General features: G+C 37.8%; 1 protein-coding gene across 1 annotated transcript in view; it reads left to right on the forward strand.

Annotated features, from left to right (window-relative positions):
• Window positions 1-16,247, forward strand: part of LOC109239551 — a 30,462-nt gene extending 14,215 nt beyond the window's left edge. The window contains exon 3 of the mRNA XM_019406130.1: window positions 14,809-16,247. Coding sequence (XP_019261675.1) covers window positions 14,809-15,842 — 1,034 coding nt within the window. The 3' untranslated portion in view covers window positions 15,843-16,247. The remainder of the gene's footprint in view (window positions 1-14,808) is intronic.
• The last annotated feature ends 1,350 nt before the right edge of the window (window positions 16,248-17,597 follow it).

Raw genomic sequence — 17,597 nt, forward strand, 5'->3', positions numbered from 1 at the left:
AACCAGGTGGTTGCTCCATATAAACCTCATCTCAAGGTCACCGTGAAGAAAAGCATTCTTAATGTTCAACTGATAGCAACATCCATGGATAGAAAAAGGCGGACTGATGCTATTTTAGCCACAGGAGAGAAAGTATCACTGTAATCGAGCCCAAATATCTGAGTATACCCTTTGGCAATAAGACGAGCCTTAAGTCGATCAACCTGGCCATCTGGACCAACTTTGACTGCATACACCCAACGACAACCAACGGTCGATTTGCCCAAAGGAAGAGGAACAAGCTCCCAAGTACCACTCGTATGTAAAGTTGATATCTCGTCAATCATAGCTTGTCGCCATCCTGGATGAGACAGTGCTTCACCTGTAGACTTAGGGATGGAAACAGAGGACAAAGATGATACAAATGCACAATGGGGTGATGACAGACGATGGTAACTTAAACCGACATAATGGGGATTAAGATTAAGTGTGGACCGTATACCTCTCCGTAGTGCAATCGGTTGACTAAGAGGAGACAAGTTCGCAGTATTAGCAGGGTCAGGTGCAGGACGTGAATCAGGTGGGCTTGATGCTGGGCGCGGACGACGATGATAAGTCAGGAGTGGTGGAGCTGCAGAATGTTGAACTGTACTAGGTGGTGGAACTGGAGCTAGAGGTGGTGGAGCTGCAACTAGAGCTGTAGGTGGTGGAGCTGGAGTTGTAGAGGAAGATGAATTGGAGATAGTGACTGAATCTCCAAAAGATAGAACGGGTAGCACCTTAGAAATATGTAAGTGATTACCTGGACCTGTGAAATATGATTGAGTTTCAAAGAAGGTAACATTAGCGGACATAAGGTAGCGCTGGAGGTCAGGAGAAAAACATCGATATCCCTTTTGCGTTCTCGAGTAACCCAGAAATATGCACTTAAGAGCACGAGGAACTAACTTATCTTTTCCTGGAGTAAGGTTATGAACAAAACACGTGCTCCCGAAGACATGGGGTGGAAGAGAGAACAAAGGTAAGTGGGGAAACCGTACAGAGATTGGAACTTGATTCTAGATAGCTGAAGATGCCATATGATTAATAAGATAGCAAGATGTAAGAACTGCATCCCCTCAAAAATGCAATGGAACATGAGATTGTATGAGTAGGGTACGAGTAGTTTCAATGAGATGTCTATTGTTTCTTTCAGCTATCCCATTTTGTTGAGATGTGTACGGACAAGATGTTGATGAATAATCCCATGAGAGTTCATAAATTGCTGAAATGGGGAAGACAAATACTCTAGGGCATTATCACTATGAAATGTGCGGATAGAAACCCCAAATTGATTTTCAATTCAGCGTGAAAGGTCTGGAAAATAGAAAACAACTCAGACCGATTTTTCATCAAAAATATCCAAGTACACCTGGAATAATCATCAATGAAACCGACAAAGTAGCAGAATCCCAAGGTAGAACTGACCCGACTAGGACCCCAAACATTTGAATGGACTAAAGTAAAAGTTGACTCCGCTCGATTATCAAGACGCCGAGGGAAATGGGAGCGGGTATGCTTACCGAGCTGACATGACTCACACTCTAGAGTGGACAAGTGAGATAAACCAGGTACCATTTCTAAAGTTTTGACAAACTGGGATGTCCCAACCGTTTATGTAATAAATCTGGTGAATCAGTAACAGGACAAGTTATTGATGGAAGACAAGATGTGAGTCCATGTGATTTTGCAAGGATAAGGTAATAAAGTTCATCTGATTCACGCCCGGTACTAATGATCCGCCCTACACTGCGTTCCTGTATAAAAACAAGGTCATTAATGAATAAAACAAAATATTTAAGTGATTTGGCTAAGCGACTAATGGCTATGAGGTTAAAAGGACTACCGGGAACATAAAGAACTGAATCTAAAGGTAGGCAAGGAAGTGGACTTGCTTGACCTATTCCAGTTGCCGTGGTTTGAGACCCGTTGGCCATTGTGACTGTTGGAAGAGATTGAGAATACGAAACAGTAGTGAAAAAAGATTTATTACCAGAAATGTGATCAGATGCACCTGAATCAATGACCCAAGACTCGGAGGTTGAAGATTGGGAGACACAAGTCACGCTACTACCTGTTTGAACAATAGAGGCTATCTCTGAAGGTGTTTGTTTACATGCTTTGTACTGAAGTAACTCAATATAATCCGGTAGAGAAACCATCCAACTATTCATGGTATTGGATCCCATTCTGCTACAACCAATTTTCTCAAATTCTTGACAAGTTAAGCTGGAGGCTTATTCCTTCCTCTTTTTTTTTTTGGAAAACACTGTTCATTCACCGGAAAATTAAAAAGTTGTCGGAATTTGGTGTAACGTGGATGGGTAAGCTCGGAAATACCTTGCGACCAAACTGTCCTCAAGAAGTTTTGTCGGAAAGTGGCCGGAAATCCCTGTACGCGACGGCGCATGGGGCTGACGCGCTGGCGAATCTGTCGCTTTTTTGGGCGCATGGGAGCGCGTGTAGGGTCCGTTGCCGGAGATTCTTGCTGGGGTTTGCTCCAAACTGTCCTGAAGAAGTTTTGCCGGAAAGTGGCCGGAAACACCTGCACACGACGGCGCGTGGGGCAGACGCGCTGGCGAATCTGTCGCTTTTTTTGGGCGCATGGGAGCGCGTGTAGGGTCTGTTGCCGGATATTCTTGCTGGGGTTTGCTCGCCGGAGGGTGCTTAACCTGGTGGTGGTGTTGGTTTTTGCACTACACCAACAGAAAAGAGATTGACGCCGGACAACCACTGGAATTCGCACAGTGACCCCCCCCCCCCCTCGTTTTTTTTTTTTCCTTCCCGGAGTTGCTGGTATTTTTGCACAGGGATGAATCTCTCACATATGCTCTGATAATATGTGAGAATGCACGGGAGAAAATCTATTATTGATGTTAATTGTAATACAACGAACCCTATTTATAAGTACACATAATATATAACCGACTCTTATTACCTATGGGACTAGAACTAATTACATATATATTCACATAGCTATTCTAACAACATCTACAGTGCCCAATCCCATAATTAGTTATAACTAACTAACAACTACTAACAAAATAATCCTTGTGCCTCACGTGCTAGTCACGTGCTCGTTCCTTTCCTTAATATACTGCCCACAAATAAAACAACCTTATCACTCAACCAACATCTTCATTATTTTCATTTGTGGTATGAGAGGTGTCTCATTCAACGAAAGAATCAACTACCACATTTTGTTATTTAAGTCTTTTGGGAGTTACACCAACAATCTCACTCATCAATGCCGAATTTTCCTATCCGGAGAGAATGATATTGATTGTGAAACTATTATTTATCTTTATTTGATAGTTACAAATAAGATTAAGATAATCTTGTCGTAAGGATAAGGTTTTATTTTATCGTATCTTTTTAGTTATTACTTAGAATTAAATAGAGATAACCTTATCTTAGAATTTAGATTTACCCAATTTCATCTTTTTAGTTAGAGATAGAGTTATAGTTTCTAAAAGTTGCAATCTGTCTATCTTAAATATGATAGCATCCTCGGGAGGTCAACTACAAGTCAAGTAAAGTGGGGAAAAATAGACCTTTGAGTAGAAACTTTGGCAATATTGGAGGATATGAAGTCTAGTTCAACTGAAGTGCTTGGAAGGCTAAAATATGAAGATTTGCTTGTGAAGGAATTCAAATGGATCCAACTTGAATCCTCATGCCTTGGAAGAGTTTGGAAGGCCTCAAAAGAATTTCAACTTGTTGGAGGTTCACAATAGTTCTTAAAGTGTCACATCTTGATCACATGCCACTTAAGTTATATTATTAGCTTTAGTTGCTGGTTTCCTTGTTTAGGCACGTGGGCCTAATGTAGAAAGGCTTACCGATTCCTTTTGTTAGAAATAGTCTCTAAAACATGAGAGGCACTAGGTACATTCTCTTTGGTGAGGCTTAAGAAACCCTAATGATTCTTGAAGAACTCTGATACGTAATCATCACAATTAGGGGAAGTAATCATTATCCATAGTTAAATGCTGAAGAGTGGTCGAGTAGTAGTTAAAACTGTTCGTTGAAGTTAGTTGAAGGTTGTTAAGAGCGGCACGTGTGGGTCATGTGACTTCTAGAAGTTAGTTAAAACTAACTAACTACACATCACGTGGATTCCACCTATATAGCTCACAAAACTCTCCTGTTGTACTCAGCTATTGTTCTGAAGATTAATAACATTCTCTCTTTTCTCTTCTCTCAAATCGATAGAGCTTCATTGAGCTCTTGGAACCACTGTTCAATAGTAGTTCTTCACGTTACTCTTTAGGTGTTCCTTTCTCTTTTCAATTCCAGAAGTTCTAGTGCGTATCATTGGTATCAGAGCAGTGATTCCTTGGCTGTGACAATGGGTGATCATAGCACGCGAATGGCAGAATTACGCAAGGATGTTGATAACCTCAAAGGCTCTGTTGATTCTGTAGTTCACACAGTTGCAGAATTGACCACTTCAATGGAAGCAAAATTTGCCCAAGCATTAGAAGAGATTAAGAAGATGATACTTGTCAATGGTGAGAATCATGTGCAGAATGAACCAGTAATTGATAGAGGTGAGGAGATTTTGAGAAATCGCGCAGAGAATTGAGTAGCCACAGCTGTCGAACATCAACCTCCCTTTAGGAATTCAAGTGGATATGGCCATTTCCAAATTTGATGGAACTGGGCTGAAGGATTGGCTCTATAAGTGTGAGCAATTTTTTGACGTGGACGAGACTCCTAAAGATTCAAAGGTGAAGTTAGCTTCTTGTAAAATTGAAGGCCGTGCTCTTCAATGGCATCAAGGATTCATGAAATCAAGGGTTACAAGAGAATGGCCTCGCTGGGGGAGTACGTAGGGTGTCTTTATTTTAGATTTGGAGCAGAGTTGTTTGACGATCCAATGGGAGATTTCAAAGACTTAAGGCAGGTAACAACTGTTCACGAATACATTGATCTTTTTGATGAATTGCTTAATCGAGTAGAATTGCAAGATGAATATGTTGTTAGTTGCTTCATAAGGGGGCTGAAACCTGAAATTGGACTGCCGGTTAAAATGTTGAATCCTAGATCATTGGCCAAAGCCATTAGCCTAGCAAGAATACAGGAACAAACTTTAGAAATCCAAAAACAAGTTTTCTTTTCAACACCTATTTTGCCAAACCCCAGAAATAATCCCAGAAGCCTTCCTGTAAAACCATCTTCCTCTTACCTTGGACCTAACCAACCTCTCACCCAAACCACTGCTAAGAAATTCCCAAAACACCAACACCCTAACACCATTAATCATAAACTACCCTATAAAAATGCTAAACTCTTAACTCATGCTGAAATGGAGGAGAAGAGGAGTGAGGGATTATGTTTCAACTGTGATGAGAAGCACACTCAAGGCCACATCTGCAAGAAGAGAAGACAATTCTTTTCTAGGGAAGTGGATGAGGGCATTGAACCAATAGAGTTAGAGCAAGAAGTGATGTTGGATCCTGCAGAGTTATTGACCATGATAGCACAAGGTTTAGAAACTGATTTTGAAGGTTCTATCCTGCCCCATGTATCTGTGCATGCTATGAATGGTATTCATGATTTTAGAACCATGAGAGTGACCGTCTCTATTAAAGGAAAAGCAGTACATGTACTTATTGATACTGGCAGCACCCACATTTTCTTGGATCTCAATACTGCCAAGAGATTGGATGTGCTTTGAATGCCATCTCACCATTTGCAGTTTCGGTAGCTGATGGTAATAAAGTACATGTTAGAAATATGCTTTAGAAGCTAAAAATAGTAAAATTATTTTACTCTTTCAGCTTAAGAGTTATTTACTGCAGTATTTAGTTTGAATTTGAAATAATTTTGAACTAGTCTCTAGGAGTTTGTTATTTTCAGCACATTTTGTGCTGATTTTTAGGTCTTTTAAGTTAGTATTTCTCTTATAAATTGTAGTCCAAATGCAGTAAAATTAAATAGAATTTTCAGCTTCAGTTCCTTTTACATCTATTCCAGTATACTCTTTTTATTTTCTTGTCATCTTCCCCAGTTATTTCCCTTAATTTCTTTTATCAAGAACCAACAATTGGTATCAGAGCCATTTTCTTAAGGGACCTAAGTAAATCTTTTCTTGAGTGAGATGGAGACTGAAACGAGTTTTTCTCAATTGGCTCCTCCAGTCTTTGATGGTGAAAATTACCAATTGTGGGCAGTGAGAATGGAGACTTACTTGGAGGCTTTAGATCTTTGGGAGGCCGTGGAAGAGGATTATGATGTTCTTCCGCTGCCTAACAATCCCACGGTGGCCCAGATCAAGAGTCACAAGGAAAAGAAAACCAGAAAATCAAAGGCGAAAGCAACTTTGTTTGCTGGTGTGTCTGCAACAATTTTCACGAGAGTTATGGCTCTCAAATCAGCAAAAGAAATCTGGGATTATCTGAAGGGAGAATATACAGGAGATGAAAGAATTCGAGGCATGAAGGTGCTGAATTTAATAAGGGAATTCGAGTTGCAGAAAATGAAAGAATCTGAGACCGTCAAAGAATACTCAGATCGGTTGCTTGGCATTGTTAACAAGGTAAGGTTGCTTGGCACTAAATTTAAAGATTCAAGAATTGTTGAAAAAAATTCTTGTTACGGTGCCTGAAAAATATGAAGTATCCATAACTAACTTAGAAAATACAAAGGACCTATCCAAGATTACCTTGGCAGAATTGTTAAATACATTGCAGGCACAAGAGCAAAGGAGGCTTATGAGGCAAGATGGTATGGTTGAAGGAGCCCTGGCAGCCAACCACAAAACTCAAAGCAAGGGTAATAATGTTAAAAAAAATTACCCGCCTTGTCAGCACTGTGGCAAAAAAGGTCATCCCCCATTCAAATGTTGGAAGAGGCCAGATGCGAAGTGCAAAATTTGCAACCAACTTGGTCATGAAGCTGTAATTTGCAAAGGCAAATATCAAAAGCATGAAACAGATGCCCAAGTCGCCAAGGAAGAAGAAGAAGATCACTTGTTTGTGGCAACTATTCTTTCAACCAAAAAATCTGATTTTTGGTTGATTGACAGTGGTTGTACAAACCACATGACATATGACAGAAATCTTTTCAAAGAGTTCACGTCTATAGGAAATAAGAAAGTCAGAATTGGAAATGGTGATTATATTCTTGCTAAAGGAAAAGGAATTGTTGCAATCCCAACAAAGTCAGGTACTAAGACAATTTCAGATGTTCTTTATGTTCATGATATTGATCAAAATTTATTAAGTGTTGGACAACTAATGGAAAAAGGATTTAAAGTATCCTTTGAAGATGAATATTGTTTCATTTATGATGCAACTGGATTTGAGATTTTAAGGGTTAAAATGAGAGGTAAAAACTTCTCATTTGATCCAACCGAAGATGAAGAATGGAGCCCAAAAAATCTACAAAGTGCAGATAATCCTCCAAAAGAGGACATACGTGAAAATGAGACAAAGAAGTTGTCAATATTTCAGAAAAACAAAATTTGGAAGAAAGTTGACAAGCCTCAAGGCAAAATGCAAATGTGGAAGAAAGTTGACAAGCCTCAAGTCAAAATGAAGCCGAAAAAAGAGCCAACTTATTTCATTGACAATCATGAGATACAGCAAAATAGAAAATTGAACTCAATTTACTGCAAGTCCAAAGAGCAGTTGGCAGATTTACGTACAAAGTCGCTTCCAGTTAAAGGTTTACAAGGCATAAATTCAGAATTTGCAGCTTCAAAAGCAAGGAGGAGTGTTAGAAATATGCTTTAGAAGCTGAAAATAGTAAAATTATTTTACTGTTTCAGCTTAAGAGTTATTTACTGCAGTAATTTAGTTTGAATTTGAAATAATTTTGAACTAGTCTTTAAGAGTGAACTAGTCTCTAGGAGTTTGTTATTTTCAGCAGATTTTGTGCTGATTTTTAGGTCTTTTAAGTTAGTATTTCTCTTATAAATTGTAGTCCAAATGCAGTAAAATTAAATAGAATTTTCAGCTTCAGTTCCTTTTACATCTATTCCAGTATACTCTTTTTATTTTCTTGTCATCTTCCCCAGTTATTTCCCTTAATTTCTTTTATCAAGAACCAACAGTACACCGTCACTATGTGTGCAAGAAGTTGATATGGAAAATGCAGGGTGTTTCCTTTGATTCAGACACGTTAGTGCCGCCTATTGGAGGATGTAACATGGTGCTAGGAATCCAATGGTTGATCACACTTGGAGATATCATGTGGAATTTTAGGAAGCTCAAGATGGAGTTCACTATCATGGGCCAAAAGATATCCTTGAGAGGTATCCAACCTCCTACGGCTAAACTAATCCAATCTGGCAAGATGGATAAGTTGCTAGCTAAACCTGCAGAGCTATGTATGATTTCAGTAGGCATTCTAACACAAGAATCAGTAGAGGAAGATGAAGCTCAGTTGGAGACTCAAAGTGAACCTGCGGATCTGCAGCTGGTACTACAGAAATATGGTGATCTGTTTGAAGAGCCCAGCAAACTTCCTCCTTCTAGGATGCATGATCATAAGATTATCCTAAAAGAAGGTACTTCTCCAATCAACAAGAGACCTTATAGGTATCCAACCATCCAGGAGAATGAAATAGAGAAAATGGTGGATGAGATGTTAGCTTCTGGTGTAAGCAGACATAGCACCAACCCCTATTCCTCACCAATTGTGATGGTGAAAAAGAAAGATGGTACATGGAGGATGTGTGTGGATTACAAGGAATCGAATGATTGCACAATGAAGGACAAGTTCCCAATCCCTGTCATTGAGGAACTATTAGATGAATTACATGGAGCTAAGTATTTTTCTAAACTAGACCTTAGATCTGGATACCACCAAATCAGAATGTATGAACTGACATTCCAAAAACTGCTTTTAGAACTCACCATGACCACTATGAGTTCATGGTCATGCCTTTTGGCCTAACTAATGCACCCTCAACATTCCAAAGCCTAATGAACCAGATATTTCATGACTTCCTTAGAAAATCAGTCTTGGTTTTCTTGGATGACATCCTTATATACGGTTCCTGCTGGGCAGTTTACTTAATTCACCTAGAGGAAGCTTTTCAAGTATTGAGATCACATGTGCTATATGTCAAGAAAAGCAAGTGTGATTTTGGACTGAAACAAATAGATTACCTAGGCCATGTAATCTCTGAAAAGGGTGTTGCTATGGACCATCAGAAGGTGGAAGCAGTAGTGAACTGACCTTAACCAACCACCCTAAAGAGCTTGAGGGGTTTCTTAGGTCTCATTGGGTACTACAGAAGGTTTATAAAAGGGTATGGTATGATTGCAAGGCCCTTGCATGACCTGCTGAGACGAGGGAACTTCATCTGGAATTCTGCTACCACTCAGGCAATTGAAGACTTGAAAAAGGCACTCACTACAACACCTGTTCTGGCACTACCTGATTTCACACCAGAGTTTATAATAGGAACTGATGCTTCTGGTTCTTGCATTGGGGCAGTACTGGCTCAAGATAGCAGACCTATAGCCTTCTTCAGCAAAGGCTTAAGCACTATCAGCCTATGAGAGGGAGTTGCTGGCATTGGTCTCTGCAGTCCAAAAATGGAGACCTTACCTACTGGAGAGACATTTTGTAATCAAGACTGACCACCGTCTCAAGTATTTACTAGAACAGAAAATTACCACTCCCCGCCAACAAAAGTGGTTAATCAAACTATTAGGTTATGATTATACCATTTCTTACAAAAAGGGCAAAGACAACATTGCAGCTGATGCTCTTTCCAAGAAGGAGGATCCAATTGAACTATTCAGCATCTCTGGTGTTTCTTCTGAGCTTTTAGAGGCAGTTAAGCACGGCTGGACCCAAGATCCAGCACTCCAAAAGCTGGTTCAAAGACTACAAACTAGTACCAGTCATAAACCTCACTACTTACTTCAAGGTGGTATCCTTAGTAGGAAAGGAAGAATGATGGTAGGTGCAGATCCTGAACCGAGGAAATGATTGTTGTCATTCTATCATGACAATGCTATTGGAGGACACTCTGGTATCACACCTACCCTCAACAAGCTAAAACATGATTTCTATGATGCAGGATGTGTATCACTGTGTAAGAGAATGTGATGTGTGTCAAAGGTGCAAGGGAGAGAATGTGGCTTACATTGGATTATTGCAACCTTTACGTATCCTTGCAGGAGTCTGGCAAGATATCTCTATAGATTTCATAGAGGGGTTGCCTAAGGCTGCAGGTAAAGACGTCATTTTTGTAGTAGTAGACATTTTATGGCCCTCAAACATCCCTACACAGCCTTAGAGGTAGCCCAAATATTCATGGAAGGAGTATTCAAACATCATGGAATGCCCAGAACCATTGTGTCTAACATGGACAAAGTATTCACAAGCAGATTTTGGCAGGAGCTGCTCAAATTGCAAAAAGTCTCACTTCTGACATCTTATGTCTATCACCCTTGAACAGATGGCCAAACTGAAATTGTCTATCGATGTTTGGAATGCTATTTGAGATGTATGACCTTTGATAAACCAAAGGAATGGCCACACTGGTTGCCTCTTGCAGAATGGTGGTACAACACCACCTTTCACTCAGCTACCAGTATGACTCCATATGAGGCTGTTTATGGTAAGAAACCACCTCCTCTACTTCCTTACCAACCTTTTGATTCCCAGCCGGATGTGATAGACAACAGGAGCTTGCAGGCAAGAGAAGCCACATTAAAAGCTTTAAAGGCTCATCTGGATAAAGCTCAACACAGATCGAAAGTGCAAGCAGACAATGACAGAACTGATATAAGCTATCAAGTTGGTGACTGGGTCTTTATCAAGTTACAACCTTACACGCAACTATCCTTAAAGAACCATTCTTATTAGAAATTATCTGCCAAGTTCTTTGGGCCCTTCCAGATCATTGCCAAAGTGGGACAGGTGGCCTACACTCTAGCTCTACCTCCACACTCTAAGATCCATCCAACTTTTCAAGTGGCCTACACTCTAGCTCTACCTCCACACTCTAAGATCCATCCAACTTTCCATGTCTCACTGCTCAAGAACAAGCTGGGGGGGGGGGGGGGTGTTATTGGTACGTATCTGTATGTAATAATCACAGCTGGGAAAGTAATCATAGTTAAATCCATAGTTAAATGCTGAAGAGTGGTCAAGTAGTAGTTAAAACTGTTAGTTGAAGGTTGTTAAGAGTGGCACGTGTGGGTCATGTGACTTCCAGAAGTTAGTTATAACTAACTAACTACACATCACGTGGATTCCACCTATATAGCTCACAAAACTCTCCATTTGTACTCTGCTATTGTTGTGAAGATTAATAACATTCTCTCTTTTCTCTTTTCTCAAATCGATCGAGCTTCATTGAGCTCTTGGAACCACTGATCAAGAGTAGTTCTTCTCGTTACTCTTTAGGTGTTTCTTTCTCTTTACAATTCCAGAAGTTCTAGTGCGTATCAAACTCTACAGATTATTCATTCAAGTGAGTGATTTTCCTTGAGGTACTCGAGGTGCTTTCTTGTTTCTTGATATCTTAGGTTCTTTATTGGTACTCTACGGGAAGTGTTGTGCGTGTATAAATTTCATTGCCATTTGTTGCTCAATTTAGGTTGAAGATCCTTAATCTTGCATTCTAGGTTTAGTTCTTGCCCGTTCTTGAATTCTTGTTCTTGTCCTAGTGTTATTCTTTATCTGGCCTTTCCAATCTGCCTTGTTCTTTCTTTATTCTCTTATTTATTCTGCGTTCTTTTGAGTTTCATCTAGTTTAGGGTTTGATTAAGTGTCTCTTTCAATTCCTGATCATGTACTTGATGTCTTTTTGCAAGTTCTTGAGTCTTTATGCAATCTGATTGTATCTTCTTCTATTCTTTTTCTTAGTTTTTATTCTTTCTTGGCTAAGGTTATTCTTGTTGTTTTCTCCTCTTTTTGGCCGTGGAACCTCCTAGGTTCTCTTTAATCTTGTTCTTGAATTAAAAATTCAAATGAGTTAATACACTGCCCAATCTCCGTGCGCCATCAAAATAGGACCTCTTGTACTTTGTTTGGACACGTAAAATGATGAATTAATATCTTAAGAATTTATCCTCTCTTATTCTTCTTTCATTTTCTGTTTCTCTCTATCATTCTACCCGTTACCCTTTCTCCCTTTTGGTACTATAACACCTCGAGGTGTCATCAATTTTAAGAGTCTACTTTTTATTCTACTTCCACTCAGTGGCTAAGCTAGGAATACATTGTTATATACAAGTTGACTAAAAAAATACTAGATTGTCACACCTTGGATTTTGAATCTGTGACCTAACAAACTTGTTTGGATGGTTGTTATGTGTCATTTCATAATGTATCGTATTGTATTGTATTATATTGTACTGTATTGTTTTGATGAATATAATGTTTGGATAGATTGTATTATTTGTCGTCGTTTCATGATGTCAGAGATCAGCAATATGAAGAATAAACTTACAATATTGCAAAGAAAAGTATGATATTAGGTAGAATTATCTATATTATTATAAAAGCACAAATGTTACAACGCTAAATGTTGAACGACCAAAATATGCTCAAAATATTGATTGACTTTTATGTCCTTTGAAAACTAAAGTACAAATAAGTTTATATCGGATAAAATTGTAATTACATGTAAATTTTAATAATATGATTGCACTAGAACTCTAAGTTCAGCAAAAACTATGATTTCGAACAGTAACTTTTAGCCACTTTCAAATCTATTTTTGGGATTTTGAACCAAATAGATCTCTTTATTAATTTTACCCTATAAGAACTACGTACCCTTCAAAATACTCAATAAATGGTCGAATTAGCTAAAAACAAGATAATTCAATAGCGAACATCCTCATAGATTTACTACTTTCTGACGTTACTATTTGCCTACCGGTGAAAAATTATATACAGAATAAAATATCTAAATAGATCCCAATTAGTCGAATTGCTACAAGTAAGGCATTTAATATTTAGACTCAAAGTATTACCTGGTGAGAAAGTAATGATTTTAGAGGTGAACCATCAAGTACTACCAATAGTTCCAAATTTAACGAGAGTCCTGATAGAATAATACTTATGACATCAAATGGAAATAATTCAGCTAACAAAAGATATGAGAACAAAAATATATCCAACATTCAGTAATTTCTTACTTCATTTCGGAAACTGAGAAAAGCATATAATAAGAGAATTTGGTCATTCATTTAGAACAATTGATTGTCAAGCCCAATGATGACAGTAATGTTAAAAGGCTGCTTAATAAATGAAATATTTATATCATCAAATAAAAATTTGTGCAAAAATACATGATGGACAAAGTAATCTTAGCTAGCACAATATGTCGATCACTCAAATGAGATATTGATTGTCAAATTCCCTAATGAAAGTAAAATATATTTTAGTTTTGACTTCGCTTAAGATGATACCAGCAACTATTACTAGGACAACTATTACTAGGATGAATACTTAAATACTTAGCAACACATAACCTTTCACTACAGAAGTTCCTTGTCATAGATAATAACTTAACAATCGAATGAGTAAAGTGACACCTTCTTGACATAATGACATGAAAAACGTCTTTTATATGAAATTATAGGAAGAAATTTCTTTTCAATTTATCTTTTAATTGTAGCGAGAGATATACGTGCAAAGCACGTACATAGAGACTAGTTATATAAAAAGGTAGGATAGAGGATAAAATAAGATTATTTAATAATAAGGAATGGCAAGGTGAGAGAAAAAAAATAAGATAATGATGCGACCACTCCAAAATCGGCCGTTACATAAAATGACAGTTTTTGTTGTTACGTAATGACGGATTTAACAACAGGATAGAATAAAATTTAAGTAACAATTAAAACAAACATTGTATTTAAAGTAACGATACAATACAATATGTAACAACCATCCAAACAAGCTATGAAGTAATTTTTTAACCCCCTTTGCCATAAAACGTTCTCTTATGTTAAGGGGGTTCAACCATTTATATATAACAAAAAAATTCACTTCTTCCCTATTTACACAATATAATATTCCGGCGAAGGGAATTCACTTGAACCCTCGTACCAACACCTAGCTACACCCCTGCTTCCACCTCATGGGGTTACTTTACTCTAAAGGTCATGAGATATTATTAGTACCAATGTGAAAGATAATAAGGCAGGTTATGATCCGGAATCCTGGCACCATGTAAATGGCCTGAGCTCTGGCTTAGGTTGCTTAATATAATTATTCCTTTAGCATCGGCAGTCTTTATTCCTGCTGAATTGGCCTTTCTATTTTACTCACAAGTTGGCATATACCTTAATTCCAATAAATTTGCCCAAATGAGTGCTGTCCGTTAATAGCCTTGTTATAAGGTGGCAAATCGCTGCAAGTCATTCTACACATGTTAGCACTAACTTATTTCCATAGGACATCCTTAATTACAAGGTGGCAAACCTGGCTGTATGTTTGTAGCTGTTAATGATGTTGATTTTTAAAACTTTTAAGCTAGGTATAAGTCATTTTTAAAAATATTTAGATCACACTAGTTATACGTTAGAACCCAACTGAAGATAGCCTTTGTGAAGTTCACAGCCTTGGTCTTTACTTTGTCATGATAGTAACCACAGAGATTCAGTTCCACTTTTCTAGCAGATTATTAGGACAAAAAAAAGTTTTTGCTTTCTGATATCCATGATGCCTTTGTATTTACTTGATACTGTTTGTTTTTGCTTTTTAGCTGTCTTTAAACCCTTTTGTGGAACTTGTTGATGCTCATATGAACGTAGTTATTATTCCTTAACATTTTTTTTTTGCACACTTCACGTTCATCTACAGCAGAAGCTAAGCCACAATCTCAATCACCTCATTCTGGAAAGGCCTGTAAAACTGGTCAAGGAGGAGGAACTTCTTCGCGGAAAAGGAAGTCCAATGTGAAGCAGCAAGGACGGTATTTATGGAAGAAAGTTCATTCTAACATCAATAATACCGAAGTCCCCGATGCACTCCTAATTAAGGAAGAAAACATAGAAAACAATGAAGCACCAAAAGAACCAGAAAGTTCATTGTTGGAAACTGTTCCAGCATCTGATGACAATGCAACAACCATCACTCTAGCCTGCCAACAGGAACCATCAACTTCTCTCAAGGAATTTCCTGTTGAAGTAGCTCCAGAGGATTTCGATAATTATATTAATTCACTTGATGACATTCTACTTTTGCCTATTCACCAAAGTCCAAGCATTAGCTTTGGCTCTTGGAGAGAAAAAGAAATGACCGAAGCTCGAAAGAAACTTGTTAACCTCCTAAATATTGGTTTTCCCGCTTTATTTACCTCTGAAAAAATTACCGAAATCACAACCTTGTCTTTGGAGCTCCAAAATGATCCTAACCTCAGTGCTAGAGAGCTTTCAATGCTAAAGCTAATCCAAGAAATCCCATTGGCCAGCAACTATTTCCTGAAAGCTAAGCGATTAGCTAAGGAAGCTGACAAATTCTTTGCTGACCTCGAGGCTAAAGTGACTCATGTTTCTACGCTAAGGGATGAATACAATGCCTCAAAGCAAGAAATAGCTCTACTTGAGGTTGAAGACGTGTCTACTTCCTCAGCTATAAAGGAAATTGATGAAAAGATTGCCATCTTGCAATCACGTCGAGCTGCATTATCTAAGGTTGCTGACAGAACTAACAAGAAGATAGCTGAAGCAAAAACAAAGCAAAGAATGATCATGGACAATCTTCCAAAGATAGTTGATGAAATTCAGGTGGCTAACTCCCAAAGCTCAGAATGGAAGCTCAAGAAACAGAAGTCAGCAGAGAAGGAAGTCGAGATATTGACAAAATTTGCTCCACTCAAGGGGTTCTCCATCTGATTTAACTTTCTGTTGTACTTGCCTTCATGTTGATCTATCTGTATCTGTCGTTATATTTGTGATTTCAAGCCTGAGGAAGTTGATTTAACCTTCGTTGCCATCAAGGGGTTTTCTGTAGGTTATCTAGTTTTCATGAATCTCTGGTCCAGAAAGGAAGAAAGAAGACAATCTCTGCTCCTCTATATGATGTGTGGGTATTTCCTATGTAGAACTCTTTCGCTGTAATATCTTGGATAAACCTTCTGCTATTTTGATAAGAAGTGTTTAGGAGAGGTTAATTAGCCAGAAGGGAAGTGCAACTGACTTGCAACTAAAATGCCATTATGAGATATGGACGAAATAGAGAAAGTGTACATTGTCCTCTACGTGTGTTGTTCTAAAAACTTGGTGTATTTTCGTAACTTATCCTATCATGTTTTGCCCTAAAAACTTTGGCAATTTTTTCCATCTTTAGTAGAAGTAGGATTTTTATCCTAAGCTATCCTAAAAGTAGTGGTTTGCTTCTAGGTAGAATTCAGACAACCTATAATCTCAACAATCACAATAATACAGTTACAATTAATAATAGAACTTAGGTTAAAATATATAAACCAGAAGAAACGATACCAGGAAAATATATTGTATTGTAAAGTAACAAATCAGACTGTCTTTTATCACCTCTTAAGGTTGTTGTCTTCCTTTATATTTAAGAAGTGATGTGGTAACTCTTCAATATGGTAAGAGTTTTTGTTCACAAGATGTATCATATGTATAACGTAAAATGGATACTCTACAACTTGCATAATCCCATCTTTACCTAAACATGTTAAGAGTTCTTATTCAGCAGATGTCATTTGTAACTCTTCAAACAAACATAAATTGAAATGGATACTCAACAACAACTTGTATAATCTTATCTTTACCTCATGTAGAGTGTTTTTGCTCACAAGATGTAATCATATATTCAGAGGCCTTAACTTCATTGTCTACCGACTTTCTTTATGTTTGTAATAAAATGAAGAGACGCACAAACTTAGTTGAGTGGAAAGATCAACTAAGAGCCCTTATACAGGTTGAAATAAATTTCTACATTTTCCTTAATGGAAAAAAAAAAAAAAACGTCATCCTTGAGCTGAGATGAGGTAGATGCTCTCAGTCGGGGTGGTGGATAGAACGAGAGTATTCCCTTCAAGACCCTTGCCCATCAAGGGTTACAGTAAATAAGACCTCATTGAAAATGGTCAAAATAATCACTCTATTATTTTCTTATTGTTTAAATGTGTCACATTCGTCCCTATTTACTCTTACCGTTAGGCAAAGTACTAGATTTGCCTTTATTTCAACATGCTAGACACATGGAGGCGTTAAAACATAAGACCCAAACCATTTGAAAACTCAATCCCATTGATATAACTAGGGGTGTACATAGGTCGGGTTGGTTTCGATTTTACAATTACCAAATCAAATCAATTGTGTCGGGTTATTAAATCTAAAGACCCAACCAAACCAATAAAATTCGAGGTTTTCAATCTCGATTTTTCTCGGGTTTTCGGATTTTTTCGGGTTTTTTTCCGGTAAAATCTTCGTAGAACAAAACATATAACTTGTACTCAAAATATTTCTTTAGTCCTAGTAAGATACAACTATATTATTTTCCAAGAAAATAATACCAAATATGAGATGTGTCATGGCATTATCCTAAAATATTCAACAATAAAGACAATAAAATTATGTAATATAAATATTGCTAATTAAAAAGCCATTAAAAAATAAATA

This window comes from Nicotiana attenuata, unplaced genomic scaffold (assembly GCF_001879085.1).
Source record: "Nicotiana attenuata strain UT unplaced genomic scaffold, NIATTr2, whole genome shotgun sequence".
Taxonomy (NCBI): Eukaryota; Viridiplantae; Streptophyta; class Magnoliopsida; order Solanales; family Solanaceae; genus Nicotiana; species Nicotiana attenuata.